The sequence below is a fragment of the Notolabrus celidotus genome, chromosome 6 (genome assembly GCF_009762535.1).
Source record: "Notolabrus celidotus isolate fNotCel1 chromosome 6, fNotCel1.pri, whole genome shotgun sequence".
In the NCBI taxonomy this organism is placed as follows: domain Eukaryota; kingdom Metazoa; phylum Chordata; class Actinopteri; order Labriformes; family Labridae; genus Notolabrus; species Notolabrus celidotus.
This window is the reverse complement of record NC_048277.1, coordinates 23,948,869-23,974,213: the sequence shown is the minus strand read 5'-3', so window position 1 is coordinate 23,974,213 and position 25,345 is coordinate 23,948,869. Positions and strand designations below refer to the sequence as shown.

Below are 25,345 nucleotides of genomic sequence, written 5' to 3'. Positions count from 1 at the left end.
TGCTGTGTCAAAATGAGTTGTCTTTCCCCAGAAATTAGGGTTACCATGTTTCTTTTATGATTCCAATCCATATCTCTTTTGCTGTGGCTCAGCATCTAAATAACCTTTATCAGATTTGAGGGTTAAGTCAGACTTTCCCCAAAAAGTGTTATACTTTTCTTTCACAAATGTGGGAATGAAATTGCATTAAAATGTACAAAACAGTGAAATGTATAATGCCCGACTCGGCACCCCTAAACATCCAATCCTAGAATCGCCCCTGGAGTCCAGTGACCTAACTTCATCTCCGTCATCAAATATCTAGGTGTACACCTGGACAACAAGTTGGACTGGTCCCTTAACACAGATGCACCCTACAGGAAGGGGCAGAGTCGTCTCTTTTTTCTTAAGGAGGCTCAGATCCTTAGACATCTGCAGTAAGATGCTGCAGAAGTTTTATCAGTCTGTGGTGGCAAGTGTGTTCTTCTATGCTGCAGTCTGCTGGGAAAGCAGTATAAAACACAAGGATGCGAGGCGACTGGACAAACCAGTGAAAAGAGCTGACACTGTGATTGGAACCAGGTTGGACTCACTGGGGGCTGTGGTGGAGAGATGCACACAGAAGAAGCTAGAGGTCATTCTAAATTACACAGATCATCCACTTCACAACTTCTTTGTGGACCAGAGAAACAGCAGCAGTGGACAGCTCATCTCTCTGTGCTGCAGGACTGAGAGATACAGAAAATCATTCATCCCTGCAGCCATTAGGCTTCATAACTCTATAGCCAATGGGAGATGAGCTGCCAGACACCTGTACATTCTATTCTATCACAGCTCCACCAACATTGAGCTTGAGCAGAGGTGTAATCAGACAAAACTCAATTAAAAACTCACAATCTTTGGTGGATCCAACCTTTTAATGAACTTGAATACATCCCCAACTTAAGAACTCTAGCATAAACAGGCAGAATATACATGATACAGATTCAAGTTTTAACTTATCATACAGCATAGACTTCACATCCCACTGGGTAACCTCCCAATTTTCAAGTACAACAATGAAGCATTGATTTCTTCACTTGTGTATCACATAAAACCTTTATTCAAAACAGACAGAAAACTAAACATTAAAATTTATACAGCAACGAAATCGCTTTCAATGTACAGACATTATTTGGTTGCATTCGGAGGCGAGTGCCACACAGCAGAGCTGGTGCGTTTGAAGTAGCGTGGCTTGCTCTTGTAAAAGATATTTCCAGTTTTGGTGGTTCAATGACCCCGAAGAAAGAGTCCAGATCAGGAGGATTGAAGTACTGCTCCATAATGATCTGCTGCAGGTTTTGACCTGGAAGAGGGAATTATACAAATATTAAGTTTCCATTCAAGACTTCAGAAAATGAGACTGATATACTAAAAGACGCTGGAAGTAGATAAGTCTGATAATTGTATGTTGTTTGCAGGAGCCACTAGTCTTTAAATGTTTCTATTTCACACAACATTAATCCCTGCATGGATTTCAATGTCACTAATGATGCCATGTTTAATTTAAATACTACTTATTTTCATGTTGCTTGAGATCTTTTCATAAACTCAGATAATGTAAAATGTAAATAGTTTCAGAATGAAGACCAACATGTTGGCACGAAAATGTAACAGGCAGCTTACACTGCTAGATGAACAAGATTCTTAAAATAACGTTTGGACAAAAAAAATGTAGTCCCAGCTTTGCAAAACTTTACAACAGAAATAAACATGTTTACAGCCTGGTACAAAAGACGAGTGTAGTCTGAATAGCTAATTTCTCGATGTCCTCTCACTGTGAGGGGGGGTGAATTTTTTTCTAACGCGGCAATTTCAAAGATATTGAGATTACTAGTCTTCCAATGAGAGGCACAGCTGACTGTGGGAACGCTGCAGCTGTTGGCTAGGAGGCTCAAACTCCACCTCTTTACGTCACACTGGCTCGACAAGCAATATGGCTGCTGCTGCCGATTGGCTTCAAACAGCGTTCAGAATCAGATGGGCGACGTCACGGATACTACGTCCATATTTTATACAGTCTATGAGTTGAACACATTGCTGTCCCTAGTTTATTTGCTAAGCTACAACTGAACAAGATTCAGGAGGTATAGATTATTCTTCAGCATGACAAAACGAGATAAAATAATAATTCATTGTTTTAAGCACACTGATAAGGCTGAATTTCATTACATTAAATTATTGTGCAGTAAATGTTTGTCTACCTTCTGCCCAGGATGGAATAGGTTTCCTTGGGGCAGATTCGTCATCAGTCGAGTCATCACTGTTTTGGTCCATTCCGTAATCTTCTGTACTTTTGGACATCAGAGGTTTGTTGCCTCCCTTTGGAGTGATGGCATAGGACTGTGGTGATTGCTGCAAAAGAGGATAAAACACATGGTAATTGGGCTTTTTCCCCACCACAACATATTACAAGATTGCAGCTCATTCTAAACATTTTTCAAAATTGTGTCATAAAAGTTTACCTCAATATCTACGGTCACGTTAAGGCCACCGCCTTTTCCTACAGGCGTGGTCATTACAGAGCGCTGCAAGAAGAAAAGAGGTACATGTATATTTAAACACTGTAGTAAGGTTAAGTGAGGATCAGAGAATGTAAGGATGTAAGCTACACATGGCCTCTACTACAAACAAGATTCAGGAGTATAAGACCTTTAAAATGAAATAGCCACTGAATTAAAAAAAAGAAAGACCTTATTGTCAATTTACTTCTATACTTAGTCTGCCTGAGGGCAGAGGTCAGGAACACAAATTAAATTTGTTTATTCTGACATGACTACAGTTATCCATCTAAGAAATAAAAAAAGTAAAAACTAATTTCTTGGAGTGTCTATATTTGTTTCTTACCTCAATATCACAGTGACATTCAGGGCAGTCTTCATAACAGAGAGGAGAGAGAAGAGGGAAATAGTATGGATTCTTATTATTATTATTATTATTATTATTATTATTATTATTATTATTCCATCTTATTTTATTCCTTCTTCAATTAATATTTTGACTTTCTTGCATATTCTTTTTAAGAGCTCTATAATAACAAAATTTCCTTTCCCGGGATAAGAAAGTATTAGAAGAGTTCATTTGCAAAAGCAGACTTCTCCGTTTTTATACATTTTCAGTAAACAAAATGTCTTTTTAATATAGATGTTTAATAAAGTTACATTTTTAAGATGCCTCTAATTAGTAATGTCATTTTGATTAGTCAAAGCAACCAAAGTGCAATTGATTGATAATACCTAAAGCTAGTAATAAAAAAAACATGTTTTTTGAATATTTTTTAAATTAAAAAAAAAAGCGAGTTATCTGTTTTTGCAAATGAACTCTTCATTTGTTAAAAAGTTCATTTTGTTAAAGTGAGTGAAATTCTATGCAAACAAAAAAATGTGGCCTACAGCTCAAAAAATGTTTTTAAATAAAACCCATTTATTTATATATATATATATATATATATATATAATATATATATATATATATATATATATATATTATATATATATATATATTTTTTTTTTTTTTTTTTTTTTTGAATATTTTATCCTGAAATAGATTTCATCACTATTCAGACAGTATAAAAACCATGTATTTGGTAATCTAGTTCTACAACTACGAGTGAGACTGCTGACTTGACAATTGTTTGAAGATGTTATATCTGATGGTGTTGAATACTGAGTTTTACACCTAAGCAATACAGCTAAGTGAACAAACTGTTTATCTATTGAATTGCTTGATACAGTTATGTCATGGATTTTTAACCTTGGAGTCAACCATTGCTTATGTGCAACCATGCATGTGTGTGTTTATTCCCCCCTGCTGGTTTACCCTTTGCCTCAACAGCCTGTTTTGCAGCAGCTTCTCTCAGCCGAGCAACTTCTCTCTCCTAGCAGCCTTCTCTTGTGCTGCTTGTCTCTGCTGCTCCTCCTAATGGAACAAACACTCATGAACACTCAGACAGCTGAGCAACCAAAGCAACAAACCCTGAAGTGCAAAAGGTCTTAAAAACATAAGCATTAAACTATGGGTGGACTACTTATTCAGAGTTGTGTTGTGAAGTTTAACATGGTGATTCAAAGTGGGGCTGTGTGTTTGTTTCTGAGTAATCAATGTTGTTTAATACAGACGTACTGTATGTTTAAGATATTTTGAATCCAGATTTCTTACCAGTTTTCTTTTCTCCTCCAGCGCCTTTCTCTTCTCCTCCAGGTCTCTCCTCTCTTTCTCTCTTGCTGCTCTCTCCAGTTCCCGGTGCAGAGCAAGAGCTTTTCTTTTTCCACTCGCTCTCTGAAGAACAGATACCAAAGTCAGTAAAACGGGCTCCGGGGAAATCCATAATCTTTTTTATCATCTCCACCAAGTTTAAAACATTAGTAGTGATCTTTTGAATATGTTCTGGAAATAAATTCTAATGATTGCAAAGTTAATTATGACTAACCTTTCAACAGCAGCTTGCCGTTCTCTCTCCCGCTCCTGCTCTCTCTTCAGCTCCAGCGCTCTGCGAGCTTCGGCTAGCTTACGAGCTTGCTGTTCCTCCTCTGCTTTCTTCTTGGCGAGTAACTCCTTCTCTTCCTCCTAAAGATTTTAAAGAACACACAGCAGATAAGAGCCTGATTTTTAGAGACATTACAGTACTTTGTTGACAACGATTGAAAACGATAATCATAGAGGAGCTGAGGAACAAATATAAAAAGGCAGCAGTTACTGTGTAATGCTTACAACATATTTTAGATCAGGGGTTCCAAAAGCGTGGGTCCCAAGACACAAATGGGGGTTCGTGAGACGTCTTCCACAATGTGTGTTTTTTAAGTTATCTAAAAATAGTAAATTTGATCCATTATAGTAAAGAATATTGAAAAAAATATTAGCTAAACTTGAAATAAAACCTTGAAAATAGAAAATGTAATGAGTTTTCTGCCTTTCTTTTGTTGGATGACTCCTAAGTTAGGGTTAGTGAACAGTTAATTATCAAAAGCATCAGTAGCAGTAAGTTAAAATCATAACGGCACAGGAAACACAGCTACATGCTCATATAGGTAGGGTCATTTTCTGCAGACCAGCTAAATGAAGCCACATTAAATCACTTTTGGAGGGACAGTGGGGGTCACGAGTCTTTGGCACCTATATTTTGGGGGTCGCGGGCTGAAAAGTTTGGAACCCCTGTTTTACATGACGCAAAGTTGACCTCTGATGAGATTTTTTGCCTTTAGAATCAATGCAAATATAATGCAACATATTCACAGCATCAACCAAACACTGAGTTGAAGAGTATGATGGCAGCTTCACTATGTGCTGAAGACCACACCAATGTTTGCAATGTAAACGTCATTGCCCCGCTTACTGGCTCATGGTGAGTTTTCCTGATTTTGTCTTGTAGAAACTTAATAAGGGGGTAAGAATAAATTAGTCTTGTTAAATGTGCCCGTTCACACACGTTGTTAACCTTTGGGAGTTAAAGGCATGTTTCATAAAAGAGTATCTTATCTTAAACGCATGGGTGAAAACAGCATGTTTCTCCACCACTGCCACTCTCAGCAGCTTTGGGTTGAAAAATTACTGTGAATTTGTTTTATTTTAAAGCTTTGGTACACTTTTTCTCCTCTATACTATGAGTGTAAAATGAAGATTGTATAATTTAAAAATATTGCATCTAAAAGTATCACTCTTTTAATTCATAGTATGATACCATCTCAGGGTTCCCACTCTTTTCCAGAGATCATTTTCCGTGATGATCAAGCTGGTATGACAGTCTAAATTTAGTTCCTAATTTAGTTACTAAATAGTCTAATTGTTCCTCTCAGTGAAAGTCTACACTGAAAGACGTGCAGCACTATGGCTATCCATGAAACCATCTCTCACATGCTTAAAAAGTATGGCAAATTGATTATAGAATAATGCACTGCAGATGTACAGCACTTTATTAGTGCAACCAAGTAATAATATGTCCAACTCTCATCTCAGCTTTCCCTTTCTCAAAAGATAAAATTAGCCAAGTAAAAAAAACAAAGAGCCAGAAAATGAATCTGGAGGCTGTCTTACTGAAATTAATTAATTAAAAATAATAAATAAATAAATAAATAATAAGAGGATCAGTGCTTAAATTGACCTAAATAGAACTGAATGACAAAAATGGCCACAAATGTTGAATGGGGATGTGTTTTTTGTTTTTTTAAACCTTGTCAGATCGCACGCAGCCATGTTGGAATAATTTTCCAGGACAGTTGAACCTTTCTCCCCATTTTCCCCGGTGTTTTCCAGTACTGGAAAACTAGTCAAACCGTTTCCAGGACGTGTAGGAACCCTGCATTTACTCGCACTCAATACCATGGACCTGTGATCTGTTTAATCAGGATGCACATTAGCTCTGGTGTAAAACAGGGCTACATTAATGAAAATACAAATAACACTAGAGAATATCCACCTGAAGCTTCTTCTTTCTAGCCTCCTCTTCCAAACTTTTTCTTCAGCTCTAGCTCCCTCCTGTCGTTTAAGGGCCACCTTCTTTTTGGCTTTCCTCCTCCGCCACACGCTTCGTGAAAAAAGAAAAGCACAAGAATATCAGAGGTGAGTTAAAAGGCTTGGATAAATTGATGAATGTAGAGATCAAGAGTCACTGACTTTGTGGCATACCTTGTCATTTTCTCGTCGATCTGGGCCATTTTTTGTGCAATCTTCTTTTTTTTCTCTTCCTCCCTCTGGTCCTCTTTTACTTTAGCCTCAAACACTCTTCTTAGCCTCTCATCCCTCTTCCTACAAGACCATTTTATTGATTTAAAATCAGAGATACCTGAAATGATCCAGTCAGAGTGATAAAAGAGGTTGAGTGTTAACCTTTTAAGCTCGTCATGTTTTCTTTTCTTCTCCTCCTCCATTTTTTTCATTCTTTCCTCTTCTTGCTCCTGCTTCTTTTTAAGTGCCTCCAGCTTGTGGCGCTCTTTTGTCTGAGGAAAAACAGAGTGAATTAATTATTGAAGTCACTAACGTTGAAAGAAATAAGCTCACTGTTATACATTGCAATAGGTAGCAGATGTGACAAGAAGTCCATGTAGGAGGAGGAGTGCATCATGTGGAGACAGATCACCATGTCGTTGGAGGACAGATGAAGCAAAAATCCCACCTGACCGATCTCCCGTCAACTTAATGTTGCTTTTGATGTTCTGAACCATGAATGTTTCTGGTCTCAAAACCACTGTATAAACTACTCGTCATGTCATTTGAACTTATTGCCATCAAGCAGTGGCTTAAGTTGAGAATTTTAATTTGAGAAGACAGACCATGGTTCTCTTCAAACAAACTTATTGGAAACACTTCAGTTTGACAGTGAAATACTAATATGGACAAGAAAAGGGGAAGTTCTTTCCTGTCCAGTTGAGGGCAACAAATTCAATGTATGCATTTGTTACCGTTACTGTAGCAAAAAAAAAAAAAAAAATGGAACCATGACTTGGTAATAGATACTCAACTGGGATTCTTGTGTACCTTTCAGACCTAGACAGGACCATGGCTATCACTGTGCTAACCTAAGGGATCTTTTGCTGATTTATGGATAGTTAAATGTGAGTTTTGGTCTGCGAAAGGGGCAGGACATCAAAACTGTGGGTCAGAGAGCTGATCCCTACCGGCAGACCCAGGCACCACATGTGCAAAGAGAGTGGAGATATTCTGGCACCACTTTTGTATAGAGGGAGAAGGTGGAAACATGCCATCCAATCTTTACGACAAAGTGGTTAACGAACAACCTAAAAATTGACCTGGTGTCCGGTTCAGAGGGATTTTCACTTCACCTTGTACCTCTGATTGAGTTATGTCACAAACTTAACAACAGTGAGGTTATCAAAGCTATGGTGAGGATTATTAGATTAGAAGACTGCAAAGCATGAGAATAAGTGACCCGTTGGATTAGAGATGCCATCATCAGCAAGTGCAGTCAGGGGTGTAGCTGACTTACAGGACACCCTTTCACCAATGGAGCATGCAACACTGTAGGCCTCTATCAATGTGACTGATTGAAGCTGTCCACTTCTACTTAATACAATTTGCAGCATCAAGTCAGGGTTCATTTAGTTCTTTTATAGTGGCTTATAACTGAGGGGTTGCAGCTCAGATTCTCTTATGAGACTAAGTGAGACCAAATATTTTCTACACCGGATGCTGTCATGTGATTCTGATGTCAATAAATACCTGAACATCTACATCAAAATGTGGAAATATGAAAGGGGCTCATTTTAGGAATGTAGTAATGAGGAGACATTGATCAAGTTGCACAGTGGGATGTTAGCAGCCACCAAACACCCACAGACAAAACAGGGTGCTCCAACATTCCACTTACCACTGTACCACAGCTCAACTGGGGAGACAAATAAGATCCAAATGACAGGACTGCATGTTACAGCCACAATACTTTTTAGATTTAAAAACACTCAATCTTAATGAACAATTATATAGGAAAATAAAAAATGGGTTTGTGTTTTTTTATTTCTGAATAGTTGTTCGGTTTTGGGAGTTTTGTATTTATGCATAGACCGTACGAAGGAGGAAGAGGAGGTCACCGTGAGGTCATCTATAGGATTGTGAAACCCCTTTGGAAGCCACCGGTTGGTCATTTTGTTCAATGCCATATTATGTTTAAGCAAGCGGCAACCTCGGGTCTAAAAATGAGTCCAATGCGGAAGTGCTAAAAACTGCAGTTCATCGAGGATCCGCTTGAGGCTGGCTCCAGAAGTACCAGAAACCACATACACACCAATTAAAAAAAAAACGGTCTTTACAGCAGAAATAAACATGTTTACAGCCTGGTACAAAAGACGAGTGTAGTCTGGATAGCTCATTCCTCGATAAGCACACACTGTGAGGGGGGCGATTTTTTTTCTAACGTGGCAATTTCGAAGATATTGAGATTACAAGTCTTCCAATGAGAGGCACAGCTGACTTGATTGACAGGCTGGAACACTGTAGCTGTTGGCTAGGAGGCTCAAACTCCGCCTCTTTACGTCACAATTACTTGACAGCAGCTATATGGCTCCCGCCGACTATTGGCCTCAAAAAAAGAGCTTCCGTGACGACACGGATACTACGTTCATATTTATACAGTCTATGGTTTAAAGTGATCATATTCTAAAGTCCAAAGCATTTTTTTATTTTATTATACTCTAAAATAAATTCATGCTGTATAAAAGAAGACTTGTAAATAACTATGAGGGCCATAAACTCGTCAGAAGAAAAGGTTTACAGAGGTAATAATAATCCAGTAAAAATAGGAACCCCATCCTTCCGGTTTCAAACCATCACTGTTTACATCTGGTGTCCACATGTAATCTGAGTGATCGCGTCACAGCCATCAATACTGATGTAAACACATCCCAAATATGGACTGTGCCAAAACAGTGCCAATCAAAATCTGATATTTGTTTGTTGTTTATATTGGTTCTGTTCTTTTTTTGGGGCTCTCCTTAAAGAAGTCTTGCTGCATGATGTTGTTGTTATTCATGGGTATGGGTCCAAACATACCTTAAAGTCAGTCTTTAGGGGTGTGGTGTGTTTGATGAAGGACTTGATGGCACCGGCCCTGCCGAGGGAGCTTGGTGCATCATCAACATCTGGTTCTTTTGTACAGGGTGGAGGAAAGATCTCATGTTGGGTTCTGACTGCCTGTGGAGTGATGAAAAAGAAGTTCATTATGTTTCCTGATGATCCTTTATTTTATTTTGAACATTAACACTCAAGATTTTTGGGCATCTTACACTTTGACCTCTTTTTGGAGGAGAGAACCCTCTTTGTGGGACTTTCCTCTACAGTATCTGGTGCTTGTGCGTTTGGTGCTCTGGGCGTGACCTGCAGACACAGAAACATGTATTTAACCACTGCAACACATACATTTTGAACATTAATTTACTTCGAATGTCTTTAAATCAGGAATCATCACATAAAAAGCACTCACCTACGACCTGACTTGGACAGCTGTAGCTTCTCAGTTACAACTAAAGCACAAACACACATACAAATATAATCAGCAACGAAGATCCATGATGCATTTTGGTAGAAAACAGATTCAACCGGTCGACAACAAACTCAAAGAATAACTGATTAGTGGGAAGTTTCCTCACCTGGCTTCCTGTTGGGAGTGCTCACAGTTAGCTCAGAGGTATACAATGATGGAGGAGCCAGTTTGGGAGAGTTTGCAGCCACTGATCGAGTTACGCGTGCAAGGGACGGCTGGACACGTTTCTCCTGGATCTGTTTGATACACATGATGCAAAACAAAGGCATCAGCTTATCAGTAACAAAAATTGCATTTCTAGTTGAACACTTTGATGGATGGAAATTCATTTTTACCTCTGGAGATTTCTCAGGTGTTGCATTGTCCACGGTGTCTCCAGGTGCAGCGTCTAACACCCTAGAGTAGAGAATAATCGTATTTAAGTAAGAAACAGCTCTTAGACATCTTTACCGTTAGGACATCTGAGTATTCCTTGATGTGTAGGCTTTACTTACACCTCTTCTGCTTCCACCTCCTCCTCCATTAAAGAGTCATCTACAAACAGAAAAAGACACAAGTGTAATAAGAAGACAGCACAATGAGTGTGGCAGAAATCACTAATTTCTCTGTTCACTTTATGTAAGCCAAAAACGTCTAATTTCTGACCATCCAGGTTGCTGCTGCTGCATGTGGAGTTCCCCATGCGAGCCGCCTTCTTCTTAAGCATGGAGCGGCGTGAGGCGCGGCGAACAGACTCCTGGGTCATGCTGTGTCGCAGACCCGCCAGAGAGTGCCGGACCTTTAGGGAGCAGCGCACGGAGCTGCGGCGTGAGCTCTGAGCCGGGCCAGCTATTGGGATCTTAGCAGCTGTTCGGCCAGGAGACGGGTCTGGCTGTACAGCAAGCTCAGCAGACAGACGATCAGCAGAGGAGATGCTGACGACAACGTCCGGTGAGGGTATCTCAGGGGGAGATGGAGCAGCACAACATTCGTCGTTTGATTTTTCTTCTGGGCCGTCTGACAGGTTATTGTGGTCCATCTCTTCAACCTCTACAACCTCAGGCTTCTCGTTCTCTACCACCTCAGTTTTACGGCTGACAGTAGGTAACTGACACACATCCTCTACCACCTCAGACTTTGTTTTTTTGTTTTTGCGGGTGGCGCGTTTAGGCGGAGTGGTGGTGCTGATATCAGATGTGGAAGCTTGCGGGATGACCTGCTCTTCAGAAATGAAGTCCAGTGATTTTACAGATGAGCGACGAAGGTTACTGCGCTTTCCCTTGGAGAACCTAGAACCAAAGGAAACATCTATTTAGTGTTTCAAAGGATACATGTGTAAACTGCTTTGGATTTTGGGCGCAATGTGGAAACACTAATTACAGCGACAAACCTTCGCCCAGTTTGATTTTCCTCCTGGCGCCCCAAAGACACACGCTTCCTTCTACTATTCTTCTTCTGTGATGGTGTTTTTGGCATTAATTCTGGTTCTGCATTGAAATCTCTGAAATATGAAAAGGATCATCATCAGCACAACCATATTTACAATTCAAAAGAAGAAGAACAACAACGTACTTATTATGGCAACAACACTTTGTGTGTGTACTTTTAGCTTACCTCGAGAACATTCGGTTGGCTTCTTGTTGGATCTCTTCAAGCCAAACCATGTCAACACTCTCAATGTCCTTGATGAAGTCCTTTGTTTTGCCATCGAACATTTGCATGAGGGATCGTATGGAGGTCCACACGGAGTTCATATTGACGGCCTGAGGGAAAGATCACAAAATACATAAGGATAGGCTCAAATTGACTTCAGGTGGCAAGTAGAGACATGACTGTAGAGGCCAGACTGGTTATTAATGATGCAGTGTATGGTCTGGATTTTCTTACAGCACACATGAATCCACTTGTATAAAGCGTATTTCAGCCAGCAGCCCTTTTCATTACATTGCATTGATTTATAACATGTCGAGACCAGTCACCGCATTCCTCATGAAGAACCCTTAACAATGAAGGAAGTAGTTCAGAAAATGTTGCAGTGAATGAGAAGTCTGGATGGAGCTTCTTTGTTTTGGATTCTAACATTACAGTCAGAGACCTAAAGGTAAATAATCCAAAATAAAATACAACCTAGTATAGCCTCTTTTAAGATAGTGTTGTATGACTAACTATGTACATTATTCAGAAAAACAGACACCCTAAATACAATGAAATGTCGACTCATAGGCGAGTAAAAGTAGAGTAAGTTTCTCTATTTTAAAAAAAATAGTAATTTTACTTTGAACATGCTGTTTTTGTTCTGCACATTTGAGAAAGCCATTTTTGCCAATCAGTTGTTACTGTCCACGAGAGAACTGCTGTTTCTTTGTTTCTATTGTTACTTCCTGTGTGAGCAGATCTATTTCACACAAACTTGCAGAGTTTTATCATCACCAAAATGTAAATAATCACAGACATATTAATATGGGCTGTATGGGACTGACTAAATAGTCGAATAGTGTGGCTGACAACCTGATGTGAGCAGTCAGCTAACGTTCTCAGTGTATGTTGCAGAGCAAACATTGACTGTTGTATTGTGACCGAGGAGCATACAAGATTCAAGAAAGCTTTATTGCCAAGTGAGCTCGCACACACAACGAATTTGACGTGGTGAATGGAAGACTGGTACTTAACTACAACGACGACAGTAAGGACACAACAAGACAGTAAGGACACAACAAGACAGTAAGGACAATACATATAGAAACCTAAAAACTAACCTTAAAAATTCTAAAAAAAAATAACTATCTGTACAAAGAAAGGTATAGAAGTACCTTTAAAGACATGAAATAAGTTAACTTAGCCTAAGAGTGGACATGTGGTAAATTAATATGATAATAAAATATGTTATGGGATAAATTACAATATTGCACATGGATATTATGAGGTATTGCACCGGAAATCAAAGTATTGCATGTATGTGATACAACAACAACACGTCTAACAACACACGACCAGAGTGATTTGATAATATTAAGAATAACATTACTCCTTATTCCTACATCATATTAGTATGAAATGCTTCAGTCCTGCGACGTGTTTACACTTTAACGCTAACGTTAGATTGTTAGCTAGCTAGCTGTTTGACCAAGCTAATGCTAACAGATGTCTAAAACAACAAAACCATTACCTTTGATGTTCAAGTTTCTACAATGGAAATTTGATGCTCGTTTCTCTGCTTGTATTAAAGATTAAATTAAACGCATAATGGCGTCCAATCCACCGTGCTGAGCTCAGGTTTATCCGACTCTCCACGAAGCTCACGGATCCTCTTCAGGATTTGAATTTCCCGGACGGTTACTGCAAACCTCCCCGCTGGAACCGTTAGGGATTTCAATACCTCAACGGCCAATCACAGCGCTTCATTCCGTGACGTATAGGAAGAGTTGTTCGATTTGTTGCAAAGTCAGTGTTCACAGGGGCGGGTCCCATTCAAGGACGATGACGAGGAAATCTGGCACGCAGCATCTTAGAAGAAATGGAGCAAACCCAACGGAAGTTAGGTGGCGGAGTTACAGTGCTGCTCAGTTTTAAATCATCCAATTGGCGCGTGGCTCTCCGCCCACTGCACTCGTGCATCCCCTTCAGGCACATCTGTCCTTTATTTCATATTTCTGTAGGCACACCGACACAGAAGCGGACCCAGGATTATTTTTGACTGGGGTGACCAAAAAGGGGTGTCAAAAATGCAAAGTGAAAACATTACAGAGAAGACAATAACTGCAATTTTTCAATAGGGACTTTTTTCTCAATGTGAGAAAATAGATTACTTGCTGCTTAACCTGGTTGAGATTCATAAAGACTTTAGAGCACTATAAGATGATCCACTAACTACTAACACTAGCACTATAATCCCTGCATACAACACTGTCCAGCAAGCAAACCGTCCATGCTGGAGCTGAGGGGTCCAGAATAGTCAACTTTACCTTCTTCATTATTATAATCTCTATGTTCTTTTGCAGTAAACATTACACTCTGTTCTGTCAAGTGAATTGGTAACCTGTGTGTTTGGTGTGTTCGCAGCAGGTTTCAGTGCTTCAAGAGTAAAATCTTCGGCCCCACTATGAGACTCATCACAGTGAAAAATACAACAGCTGTTTATGTAGAAATATAGTTCATTAAATGTGAACATTTTCAGATTGTACTATTTTTGCACCACTTTTTTGCACTAAAACAAAGGGAAACATTTGGAGTTGTTGTTATTTACAGGTTATTATATTATGGTTTTACTGGTCAGGCCCACTTCAGATCAACTTGGGCTGTATGTGGCCCCTGAACTTGAAAGAGTTTGACACCCCTGGTTTAGACGTTTTCAAGGGTGACACACAAATGAATATCATATGCTGACTCTATCTCTACTAATCATACTTTGACTGTCAACTTTGAAGTATCCAGAATATATTAAATTCCTGTGTATAATTTATAACATCCCCTTTGAAAGACACAGTTTCATTGACTTATATAGACTGGCTCCAGACTGTTTTCATGTAAACTATTTGTTGTTTACTACTTGTTTAATTCATAATTATGGAAGTCAACTCACACAGTATCTGTCACTGATTGGTATAACCTATAACCTGGCAGCATTTCATTGTTAGACAGGTCAATACTACTTCTTTGTATTAACAGCCCTTATTAAGGACAAACCTTAGGACATAATAGCCCTTTTTCTACATTCTCATTCTCTCTCTCTCTCTCTCTCTCTCTCAAATTTCAAATTTGCTTTATTGGCATGAACAACAAGATATTATCTCTCTCTCTCTCTCTCTCTCTCTCTCTCTCTCTCTCCTGTCAGTATTAAAAACAACAGTCTCACCCCTTTTTTCTTTTCTCTTACTTTATTCATCAATTATCAATATGTGTATATGGGAATCATATGCACATATGCATATGTGTACATCTGTTTTTGATTTAAAATGTTATTAGATCTTTTTTCTCATTACACTAGCTGCTAAGTTCACAGTTTGTTTTGTTTTTGCTGTAAATAATCTATCATTAGATATATCACTTTTTTGTATTGTTCTTATTTGTGTCTATACTTGTATGTTGTACGTAAAAACGAATACATTTCAAATCATAAAAATAACGCACTAAAAAAATTAAGTTGGGAGAATAGAGTGGGAGTGGGTTAAATAAGGGAGACTCCTTCCCAAATGGGGAGTGTTGGCAGCTCTGCCACCTTCCAGATCTGCCCGTTTGGATAGCTGACCTGTCGCCACAAATACGCAAAAATCATCCAACTGAGGGGAATGGACTTTTAGTGTTATGTGAGAGAAGATATATGTGTTGACAAAAAGTACAGGGAACATTTTTTACTGTGTTTACAAACAAGAGCAAATTCACAAAAGATGGAAACAGGGGGGAAATTAGCTTTTGTACAGAATAGGAGGAGATTAAATTGAATACCTTGTCCTTTTTGTTGCAACACAATATTTTAAAAAGAAGACTTAAGACATGCATCATGAAGACAGGAACAGGCTTTACATACTATCTTTGTAATACATCATATGGTCGTTATAGAACATCCAGCTGAGCTAGAGGCGAGTCTGTTGAGTTATGAAGTAAGTAAGGAGAGAGCATATACAACCAATCTTCAAGCAAATCTCATTTAATCAAATCAACAGTCGTCTCATATTAAAAAATGTTAGTGTTATTATTTCTTTGTGGTCCATGATAAATACAAAAAAAAACCTCGACAGAAACTGTAGTATAAAATAGCTCGCTTACATCTTTCATTCTTGGTTTATGAGATGACTGGGAGGCTCACAGAGGAGGTTTCAGAAAGGCCAACAGGGAAATGTCAAAGTTGTTTTACAGATGTATCCAGGCCCTCGAGGAAAAGTGACCGGCTGACCTGAAGAACAACGAAATTCGACAATGAATAAAACAAATGACATATGAGATCACCACTAGTGACTACTTAATGAAATCAAAGTTGGAAAAAATGAGACAGAAAATGCTTGATTTAAACAGATGCCCAGATACTATTTTTCAGTATCTCCTCCAAATGAAAACTGAATAAAATTAAATGTTCTTATTCTGGAAAATTCTATTTTACTCTCAAAGACATCCCCGAAGCTACTATATGTCTTTTTAATAATTTTCCTCCTGAGATAAATCTGAAGCAGTGATTTGCATGAACTGTTTTCTTGTCTTTCCTCTGTAAACATTAAAGAAAGTCGTTTTTGTTATAAATGCACACATTTGTATTTCATTAGATAAATGAACCTTCTTTAATAAAAACAGACATGTGCTGCTTTAGCTGTCTCAGATTGTGTGGTACCTGGGCTGAGTGGGATTTTTGTTCCTGATGCCTTCAGGACAACCTGTAGATCCCAGGGCTTAGGGTTGGGACTGCCCTCCTGTGCCCTCAGTATGATGCAAATTTCATCTTTCCTCAGCAGCCAGTCCATCTGGCTGCCCAGGTAGTTCACACCGCGGACACACAGCTCAGAAATGTCCTTAGGGAGAAGCGGGGAAAAGGCCAGGAATTCCTTCTGAACTCTATAAAAACAAAAACACAGTTTCCAAATCAATCTTTATATCACTGAGAAGGTTCTGTGTTCATTTCAAGGTGTTTGCCCTGTCATCTAACCTGAAGCCGGTGAAGCCGAACAGCACAGCTTGCAGGAATCCTCCCATACCCGTGAGAAAATTGACAGCACCAGACCCATCTGATGATTCACTCCACACCTGCAAAAGAAATGTTTAATAACATACTCAATGGATACTGAAATGCCTAAACAATTATGGTGTGTGTGCATGTGTGTGTGAGTCAGAAGGATACCTGGAATGGAGCCTGAATGTTGCTGAAGCACTTGTCGAGTAAAACACGAGCTTTCTCTGCCTCCCCCAGCTCCAGCCAACCAATAGCAAACATACCCTTGGAAAGAAAAGTTAACATATTGGTGCAAACAAAGAAGGACACAAACAACAGGATTTCTAAGTACACTGAAATACTGCAAAAAAAATGTTTTTGAATTGATGAATATGAGATGAATAAGTTATTCTAATGTTAGAATTACACCTAAAACTAGAGATAAACTGAGCTCAGGCTTCAAAAGGAGACATTAATCTAAATTCAGTAACAACAATCAAATACTATATTATCAATCAAATATACTAAACAATTAACACATTTACTTTAGGTACATTAAACTTAACTTTAAGTGCCTCTTTGCTCTTTTACTTAAGAGGGTGTTGTAATGAAATCTTCCCCTATAAAGCTGGACAGCCCTCAAAGTTACATTTACAGATTCTGTGCCACAGGGGGCAGTGCAACACGCTTGAAATACATCATTATCTACTAGTATTTTCAAGTGTAACACTCAACGTTTGAAGATGTGGCCCTGTTAATAAACAGTGATTTATTACATATCATTGGAATGAGAGCACAACATTATTATTCATGCTTAAAAGTTTTGTTTCACTATTTTCCCTCTTTTGCCCCCATTTTTGGCCCAAACCCACTCCAGACATTAATCTCAAATTCACTTGACAACATACCCACGTCATGGCTGGACCATCTGGATCTGTTACTGGCTCATAAACTTCCAGGTCATTTTTTCTGACCTCTGGGGTCATTGGCAATCCCAGAGGATAGCCCAACATCACTGCGTCTGCCTGCTTCACTGGATGACCTGAAAGATTTCCAAAATACATTTTGATACCCTGCTATCAGCACCAGACTTCCTCTTATGTAGGTCTGTTTTCAGGAGGACATAACAATGAACCTTTTGTGTAGCCATCATACTCGGGGTGGTACTGGTTTGCTTGGTCGAAAGGTATTATCAGGTTTTCTGCCACTTCATGCCACTCCTTTGGTGCTGGTTGTTGGAGGAGGGCAGCCAGCTCTACAGCAAACTGCAAACTGACACATCAGAAACTCTTTTTAGTTTTAGTATTCATAATTTAATATGCAGTATGAGGAAATATTAAGTGACTTGTACCTGAATTTTGCCACTGTGTTTGTGTACACTGAGTTGTTGACATTGTAATAGTACTCATCAGGTGGCATGACACCTATACGGAACAACAGGGAGGTTTATTATTATTCAATAAAAAAAAATACTGTATACTGTATTATCTATTACTTGCATATCAGATGTGCTTCCCAGGTTGGTGCAATTATTATTCCTATAATCAGTTAAGGATTCTAAAATGTTAAATTATAGAAAAATTTCATTGTACGTTTATTAATAAGCTAGAGCTATAAATAACAGTACAATAGAAATGTTTAAAAAGAAAAGCTCATTGCAATAAGAACCTTTCATAACATTAAGAGCAAAGTCTCACCTTCTTCAAGGCTGTTATTTGAGTTTTTTCAGTGGTAAACAAGTCATATTTTCTATTGAATAAACATGTATCCTGATAATCATGTACATTTTAATAACAATAAAAAGTTGTTTGATTACATTTTTAAAACATTTTTTACCTAATAGGTGGTATTTCTGGTCCTCAGGGTTCAATGTCACTCTAGATACCCAGTAATCAGCCACACCATATATCACCTCACTGCCCCTGCCCTCTGCGAACATGGACAGATCCTGCAACAAAGAGTGCAGTCAATATCATCACCAAGAATGAAACAATTTCAAGGTGAGCATGGGTAAAACAGTGTACCTCAGTGAGGTAGAGATAGTGTTGGAAGGCGAGGGTGACGTCTCCATTTATGTGAATCTCTTGTTGTCCGTAGATGTCCTCTGGACACACCTCCCTCCCCGACACAGCACTCTCCCATGGAAACTTTAGTCCCTGTAAAGATCAAATCTTTTCATCAGAAGACTCAAAAACAGTTTTATTGTTATTGTTGAATATAAAAATAGGAATTGTTCAAAAAACAAACAGCATCCGCTGAAAAACAGACAACACTACCATTATCTGCAACCAGCTGCAGGTCTTGGTTTAACTTTGTGGTTCTTGTAGCAAGCTACAACAGTCCTAAAGTGTCCACATAGCCACTCAGTCCTGAAATGTTTCTGTCCTCCATCTTTCCAGGTGAATGCATCCATTTATACTCATGACATTTAAACACATACATTAATCCTCACCTCTTCAGTCAGTAATCAACACTCATTTTCCTGCATACATCCATTACACAAACCATCAGATATATAACTATTTACATATGAAAGTTTTAATTTTTTTGTGAGTAATTTAGGTTTTAAAGTAGTCTTTTTTAGATCAGGTCAGTGCTAACCAAGATAGCTTTTATAATAATTGCTCTGTCTCAGACAAAAACAGTGGGGCTAACTTTAGAAGACATGAACTTGACTTTTACAAGACACTCTGATTGGGTTTGCAAGCATAACTGTGATGTCAAATAACAGATTTTTGCTTTATTGAAAGGATTTAAATCAAGAACAACACATCTCTCGTGTCAGTGCACAAAAAAATAGAGATTAGGGAAGAAGTCAATAGTTTAGCATTAAAAATTTAAAGCCAGTGGTGGACAAAGTACACAGTTTCATTACTTAAGTCTAAGTATAGATACTCCAGGTCAAATATTACTCCAATACAAGTGAAAGTTGCTCTGTCAAATTATTACTTGAGTTAGAGTACTGAGGTACTTGATTTTAAAAATACTTAAGTATTCAAAGTACTTCTTAAAAAATCACAAAACGTTGTATTTTCACAAAACATGAGTGCAGTCAAGAATACATAGGAGTACATTCAGTTACATCATGTTTATCTAGAAAACATGACTTGAAATCTCTAAAAACTATACCATGGAATAAAAACACAAACTAAGTTACTCCAAGCACTGACAACTTAGTTTGAAATGTTCATCTGGAATGAAAGAAATGTTAAGTAGCTCAACACACTTTCTCAGGTTGGACTGTGAATGTTTGAGTGTTTGGGCAGAGTGGGAAACAGGGAGAACATTTCAAACGATATGTATCATTCTTCACTTCAAAAACCTCTAACACGGGCTGAAGATATTGCCATGAGTGCTCAGGTGGAGAATTATAGACATCATTATAGACATCACCTCTAAAGGAACTGCCTGATCTGAGTGAAATTTGCTCTGTGTTTGCTCCTCTTTGCATGTTGTATCAAGGTGTTTCATCTCAAAACAAAAATAAATAGCTCTACAAGTCTCAGCTTGTTTATGCTAAATTAAAACCTGGAACCATTCTGATTGTGTGCAAGTTGTATGGAGGCTTATTCTTTTAGCTTAGAGGAGCTTAGCTGCCTGTTTTCCAATGCTTCAAGTCTTCACTCCAAGCACTACTCTCAAACTTCCTCTTTTCTCTTGCTACATAGTTCATACAGAGACATGAGTGATATCAATTTTCTCATGTTACAGTTTTGTTAAAAAATTAACTGTTACAATCCTTTTGTTCTAACTTTGACCTCTAGTATCACATATTTTTGTCACCCCTATCATTGATTTATTAATGTTTTTTCACTCACAATTCCAAAACTGTTGCAGTAACAATATGAAGACCATCTCTTGAGCCGTCATTGGAATGTATTTGGCTCACTGCACAGGTCTGCACATACTTAATTGATGAGCTAAGATAGTGACACCTGGGTTTTCTTCTGATAATCATACCTTGTAGCCCTGCTTTTGGGCGTTGTCTTTAGCACCATCCACAGTCCCCACCCTGTACTCCAGCACAGATCTGGCTAGCTTTGGATAGAAAAGGGCAATGCCAGGATACATCCAAATGTCCTGCAACAAGAGAGTAGAGACGTTGTGTGATACATCATACGACCAAGCTAGTATCAGCTGCAGCTAGCCTTACCTGGTCCCAGAACACATGACCCCAGTAGTCCTGACCATCCCCTCCATTAGACAGCCCGCCTGGACTGACCCCACCGAAAGACCCTGAGGTGTCATGTATGGAAGGGAAAGCACTGAGGAGGTAGAACAAGCAGCCAATTAGAGCTTTGCAAAGGCTCTCTGACCCCACCACCTCCATCTGGCTCTGCAGCCACAGCTCCTTCCAGGCCTTTTCGTGAGATGGACGCAGGTTACCAGATGCCATCAGATTTAGGCCTTCATCAAAATTGTCCTCAGCGGTGTCTAAACTGTTGGCCACGATCAGAATGAAGCCCCAGCGAGCCTGGCTCTGCTCTGGAAGAAGTGTCAGAGAGGAAGGTATCGGTGTCCAGATCAGGTGCACCTCAGGACAGGAACCTCCCGGGAATTCAGCGCTGGATGTCTTTCCTTGGATGTGGCTGAGGGTGAGAGGCATGAAGACCGTCATTAGTGTAAAAAAAAAAAGGGTGCATCTCACTTATTTTTGCAGATCTTACCTTCCGCCTTTGTAATCAGGTCCAGTTTCGAAGACAATGTCTTTGCTCTGAGGTGTGAATGAGCTTGTCAGCTGAATAGTGATTGGCTCCTCTGATGTCACTTGACGCACCAACAGAACCTCCATCACCATCAGGTTGGGGTAGTATCGGTGTGAATACAAAGACTGTGAGACGGTCACACTTGCTGAGCTCAATGTGTGGGTAAAAACACCTGAATGAGAAGATGAAGAAATTAGCAGCATGAAACAGGATCAGCGCCAAAACAAGTTCTGACAACTGGACCATCAAACACGGTAGAGATCACCTGTGTGGGTGTCCAGGCTGTAGGTGTGCTGGGCAGGTTCCACCATCTCAACCTTCACAGCTAGAGGACAGGGGACATCTGCGCGATGACAGCGCCCACCCTCTCCGTTATACACACCACCCATGTGCATGATGTTGTTGTACACCCTCCAACCCAGCAGCCCATTGGCCAGAGGGGGGAGGAAGCGGAGGTCGCCGGGTAAGGTGTCGGTAGAGAAGATGTAAGGGTCTGATTCACCGGACATGGCGAAGAAGCTTCAATTCAATCAACAAGTCCTGTATCCAAAACGCAGTCAGGGTTTGTTGAGAGGGTCCAAGCTCTTGAAGAAAAAAATCACTTACAACAATCTGGCATTGGTTTAAAACATCCTTTTGATTTAGTTCTGTTATTATGTTCTTAAACTTCCTAAATTTGATTATTACAGTCATATATTTTGTCTCCATGCATGTGTTAAAGACATCATGTGATTTCTGCAAAATTTTATACAGTGGAATAAACACAGTTCTCACACTACCCTGACAGTAAAGGCTATTTCTAGATTGTGGACTTTGACACTTTTGTGTCACAAGACATGTCTAAATGTAATTCTAGGACAGCATGAATCTAAAACATGAGAGACTAACTGAACACACTAGTAAATGCAAATAAAAATGAAATATATTTTTTATGTATTATTAAAGCAAGTTTTAGATTAAATGATTACTACCTTAAAGAAAGTCTACAAAGTTAGTGATCAAGTGCTCCTGAGCGTCAGCAGGAGTTGGTGCAGTCGATAGCCTGCAGAAATATCCAACATAATCCCTTTACACACATCATTACAGTGGGAACAGTGATTCACTCTCACTTGAGCAGGAAGAAGCATCTGTTCTGCAGCAACAAAGAGGAATCCAGGAGAAAAACACAATGTGAAAGTAAAGGTTCCAGAGCGTCTAACCTTTACAAAAAGCAGTTCACATGCAAAAATTCTTTGAACAGTTTCTATCTATGGAAAGCAAATGACTCTGAAGTTGTTGACAAAGTGGATCCAAGTTAGTCGTGTGGTTGTGTCCCGCTTTACTAGCAGGAGGAGGAGGCCATGCAGATCAGTGTGCTGCACAGAAAACCTGGACATGATCTGACCCAGGACAGCTGCAAAACATGACATGGATCTCACGTGAAAATAGAGTTCCTAACTGAAAATGACAGAAGTATCCAGACATCTGGCTTGACAAGAGCTGGTCAAATTCTTAAAATACAAGGGGAAGGTTCTATAAAGATTCCTTCCTAATCTCATATATCATAGGGTACACTGGACCATTAATATTCACAGAAACTGGAGGATGAACAGCTGAAAAGACAATAGAAAACATTTGAAAGGGGCATTGTTTATATTGTAACTTCTAACAGCATGTTTGAAAACCAGTAAAACTAAGCTAAGACAGCAATAGCATCCAGCCTCTTTCTAGTTTAAACCATTATTTGACACATGATACAGTCAGAAAGGTCCAACTTTCTAACGGAGCTAATGTTAACTTGAGGTTGGTTTAATGCTAGGCCCCTCTATAGGCGTTTTTTCGACCGCAGGAACTTTACCCCGGAACTACGGGCGTTTCAAACGGAGGAACCAGGGTCTAAATCTAGTTCAGGGGTAGTTAATCTCCCCCCTGAAAAGCCCCTGCTTGTGGGGTAGTACTTTTCAAAGGCCCTGGGACTTTCGGTTGAACGTAACGGTCTTTGTGGAGTTTACACAGTTGTTGAAACACAGAGGGAGTTCCTGGGAATGCAAACTAGTTTCGTTTTTTATCAAGATTTCAAAATATTATTTAATACTGTTTTTTTCTCCATACGTCACTGGCCTGATTTGCACAATCTACCCGGGACTTCAGCCCGCAGGAACCTTTTAGTTCCGGGGAAAGTAGTTCTGGGGGCTAAAAAAACCCAGAACTCTTGGTTGAAATGCACCTTATCATTGTGAAATGATAGAGGGACATTGGCCAAATTTGAATTTAAAGCACAACATTTTAAATAAATTAGCTATCATTTGTTATCATTAGCTGACTAAAAAGAAAGTTGACAGTGAATACATTCACTGTCTATTAAGTCTGACATTTTAAATCAGTAAAATGGTAGATCTGTTGGATATTCTCCATGAATACACTCAGTAAATCTGGACCAGCAGTACAATGTCACAACAACATTGGAGCTTCCAACCTTGAGCATGACATCAGGGATAAGTTACCCCAGTTAGGATGTTTGCAGCATAAGATACACTTTGGTGAGTTAATTTGTAGGACATTGAAGTTTCATTGTGGATAACTACCTTCCCTTAATACTAAAGCCAGCCCATAGTGCTTCAAGTACTGAGTGTACTTTGAGTTGAATTTAGTACCAGAGATCTCCCTCCTTTGTATCACATCATAAATGTTCCAATCAGATCAAGAAAAGGATGAAGAATACAAAGGAATAACATTTTTGAGCATTTGACTGCAGCCTTTGTAATTTACACCAGATCAAGTGTAAATGACAAACAGCACCACCATAATGAATGTGTGTGCTAATCAAATTTAAGGGCACTAGCTACACTGTGTTTGACTCTTAATCACACTAGCTGCTATCATATAAGAACATGTTTAGGTTTAAAACACCAGGACTGTTTGACTGAGACTTTAAAATACTCTTAAAGTCACTGTGAAAGTGTTTACATTTTCATCCTCATGTCTCCTAGGAGATTGTGTCACTGTCTCTGTACTGGCACTGAATCACGTCACCTAAAATCTGCTTAGCCATTTATTAACTGCCTTTGGCCTTTTTACTGTTACTTCACTCATAACCCAATGGATATTTTGGGTCAAACTTCACTTCATTTGAATTTTCATTTTGTTTTAATCTAGCCTTTTCTTTGTTTGAAACACCCACAGCTGTAGTATTATATTTAGTTAGGGATGATATTGTTCATGAAGCTGTATATGTATATATATATATATGGATGTTAGTGATGATGAAAATACCCCAAAAGATACCGCAAAACATTTAAAGTGACATACAGCCTGGAGCCCTCTTGGTGTCTGAGGGCCTCTGTGATTTGTGATCATACTTTTATTGTTCAAAGAATAGGTTAGATTAAATACATCCACACTAAACTATAAGATGAAAATGTTAAAAGATAAATTATAACTGGGATGCTGGCTTGGCTTAGAAGTTTTAAGAAGCAGTCCACATACAGAGATTCCTCCAGAGGTCCTAAAGCTCCATCACAGTTCCCAGTTCTCCTTCACCCAATTTCATCATACTATCCCCTGACCTATCAAATGATGGCAAGGGGGGAAACAGTCTTTAAAAAAACAACTGGATCAGAGCGGACATTTCATTTTCAGCCACCCTATTTAAGCTTCAGCAATGAATGAGTTTAGTCACTTGGTGGCGCTGTGGGGCTGTTTGTGTATCATCTGGCATCATGCCGGGGGTCAGAGCCACAAACCCTGGGAAAAGCAGTGCTTTGTCCATATAAGGCTGCAATCCATCCGCTTCCTTCTTCCTCCCCAGCTCCCTTCCCCTGTCTTTCTCAGACCTAAGGGATATTTACAGAGAGAGAGCCTTGGCCAGCCTGCCCTTCCTTATTAGGAGCTCAGCCTGTTGTCAGTTCTTCTCCCCTGCAGAACAGTGGTCCATCTCTGTGCTCTCAGATGAGACAAACAGATGGATGTCTGCTGTTAAATACACTTTAGTGCTCAGAAGACAACAGGACTCTCACAGCTTCAACCAGACGTCTGCTGAGC

At 39.3% G+C, this 25,345-nt stretch overlaps 2 protein-coding genes across 5 annotated transcripts; both read right to left on the bottom strand.

The window, feature by feature from the left end:
* Nucleotides 1-877: 877 nt before the first annotated feature.
* On the bottom strand, nt 878-11,748 carry incenp (inner centromere protein). The gene is given in 22 exon segments (XM_034685364.1): nt 878-1,235; nt 1,238-1,324; nt 2,223-2,373; nt 2,484-2,582; nt 3,845-3,897; nt 3,900-3,936; nt 4,177-4,296; nt 4,429-4,584; nt 6,431-6,472; nt 6,475-6,538; nt 6,640-6,759; nt 6,841-6,950; nt 8,339-8,356; nt 9,517-9,593; nt 9,596-9,657; nt 9,752-9,840; nt 10,090-10,242; nt 10,342-10,402; nt 10,501-10,540; nt 10,652-11,274; nt 11,376-11,486; nt 11,600-11,748. Coding segments are annotated over 22 exon segments (2,499 nt in total). The 5' UTR covers nt 11,740-11,748; the 3' UTR covers nt 878-1,149.
* Nucleotides 11,749-15,318: 3,570 nt separating this feature from the next.
* On the bottom strand, nt 15,319-22,678 carry pgghg (protein-glucosylgalactosylhydroxylysine glucosidase). Of its 4 annotated transcripts, none has more exons than XM_034686633.1 (15): nt 22,525-22,678; nt 22,297-22,367; nt 21,591-21,909; nt 21,287-21,497; nt 20,773-21,208; nt 20,580-20,699; nt 18,644-18,775; nt 18,456-18,567; nt 17,971-18,043; nt 17,755-17,891; nt 17,528-17,661; nt 16,809-16,904; nt 16,617-16,714; nt 16,305-16,525; nt 15,319-15,875 (listed from the first exon to the last, which is right to left on the bottom strand). In XM_034686633.1, the coding sequence occupies exons 3-15, from the start codon at nt 21,832-21,834 to the stop codon at nt 15,799-15,801; spliced, it is 2,091 nt and encodes a 696-aa protein (XP_034542524.1). In that variant the 5' UTR covers nt 21,835-21,909; nt 22,297-22,367; nt 22,525-22,678; the 3' UTR covers nt 15,319-15,798. The 4 variants fall into 4 exon arrangements, with proteins under 4 accessions (XP_034542524.1, XP_034542525.1, XP_034542522.1 ...); XM_034686634.1 differs by having other exon boundaries at nt 21,591-21,865; XM_034686631.1 differs by lacking the exon at nt 22,297-22,367 and having other exon boundaries at nt 22,435-22,678.
* Nucleotides 22,679-25,345: the final 2,667 nt, after the last annotated feature.

What these genes read in the sequence shown, in the direction of transcription:
- pgghg (XM_034686631.1), bottom strand. Translation starts at nt 21,834, where the DNA reads ATGTCCGGTGAATCAGACCCTTACATCTTCTCTACCGACACCTTACCC. An exon ending in CCCAAAAGCAGGGCTACAAG is followed by an intron (nt 18,776 to 20,579) that starts GTATGATTATCA and finishes TGATCTTTACAG; the next exon opens with GGACTAAAGTTTCCATGGGA. An exon ending in AAAAATCCCACTCAGCCCAG is followed by an intron (nt 15,876 to 16,304) that starts GTACCACACAAT and finishes GTTGTTCTTCAG; the next exon opens with GTCAGCCGGTCACTTTTCCT.